This window comes from Acanthisitta chloris, unplaced genomic scaffold, assembly GCF_000695815.1.
Source record: "Acanthisitta chloris isolate BGI_N310 unplaced genomic scaffold, ASM69581v1 scaffold26463, whole genome shotgun sequence".
NCBI lineage: Eukaryota > Metazoa > Chordata > Aves > Passeriformes > Acanthisittidae > Acanthisitta > Acanthisitta chloris.
Genome location: NW_008663647.1, coordinates 2066 through 3098, shown reverse-complemented (window position 1 = coordinate 3098; position 1033 = coordinate 2066). Strand labels below are relative to the sequence as shown.

Below are 1033 nucleotides of genomic sequence, written 5' to 3'. Positions count from 1 at the left end.
AGGAATGGCAATGCTGGTTTCTGTTTGCTGGAGGCAGAGAGCTGGCAGGGTATGTGGTCAGAGCACTGGAGCAACTTCCCGATGGAGACAGGGTGAGAAGGCTGGGGCTGTTCAGCCTGGAGAAGAGAAGGTTCTGTGGGGATCTCAGAGCACCTTCCAGGAGCTGAAGGGCTGCAGGGGAGCTGCACAGGGACTCTGTGTTAGGAGCAGCAGTGACAGGACAAGGGGCAATGGGGAAAAATTGAAAGAGGGAAATTTTTAGGTATCAGGAAAAAGTTTCCTCTGTGAAGGTGGTGAGACACTGGCACAGGTTGCCCAGGGAGGCTGTGGCTGCCCCCACCCTGGGAATGTTCAAAGCCTTGAGCAACCTGCTCTGGTGGGAGGGGGCCCTGCCCAGGGCAGGGGTTGGCATTGGGTGATCTCTAAGTTCCATCCCAACCCCTTCACATCCTATGACACTGTGCTGCTGCTGTCTGAAACACACAAAGGCTCCAGTGAGCAATGTACACCCAGTACTGGAGGGTTGTTTGGCTCTGCAATGATGAGTTTGCTCTCTGCAGAGACCACAGGTGTTTATTCCCTTCTGTCCTTGCCCACAGGAAGCTGCTCTGCGGCGTGAGCAGAAGAAACTTGAGAAGAAGCAGATGAAGATGAAGCAAATCAAAGTGAAAGCCATGTGACTCCGTTGCCAGAGGAATCTCAGTGCCACCTGCAGAGCTGTGATTCACAGGGTACCAAGACCTCTGCAACTCCATAACCCTAAAGCTTCTTTGAACACTAGTAGCCATGAAGAGAAAAGTTCTTGCATTGGTGTTACTTATTTAAGTATGACAGCAACAATCAGGTGTGTGTGCAGAGCTTTGTCTCTTTTCCAGGTGGTATCCAGTCTTTGCTACTTGTCTGTTAAAACAAACAAACAAACAAACCCAGTTGCAATATTCTTGAATGCTCTTTGTCATTTGTTCTTTCAAAACAGGAGATTGTAAACCTGTCCATGTGTACTGGTAACATATTCATGCTTTGGTTTTAAACT

At 49.2% G+C, this 1033-nt stretch overlaps 1 protein-coding gene across 1 annotated transcript in view; it reads left to right on the top strand.

The window, feature by feature from the left end:
• CCDC47 (coiled-coil domain containing 47) overlaps positions 1 to 901 on the top strand; it is an 8212-nt gene extending 7311 nt beyond the window's left edge. Inside the window, exon 12 of the mRNA XM_009071067.1 lies at positions 600 to 901. Within this exon, the coding sequence (XP_009069315.1) occupies positions 600 to 680 (81 nt within the window). The 3' untranslated portion in view covers positions 681 to 901. The remainder of the gene's footprint in view (positions 1 to 599) is intronic.
• The last annotated feature ends 132 nt before the right edge of the window (positions 902 to 1033 follow it).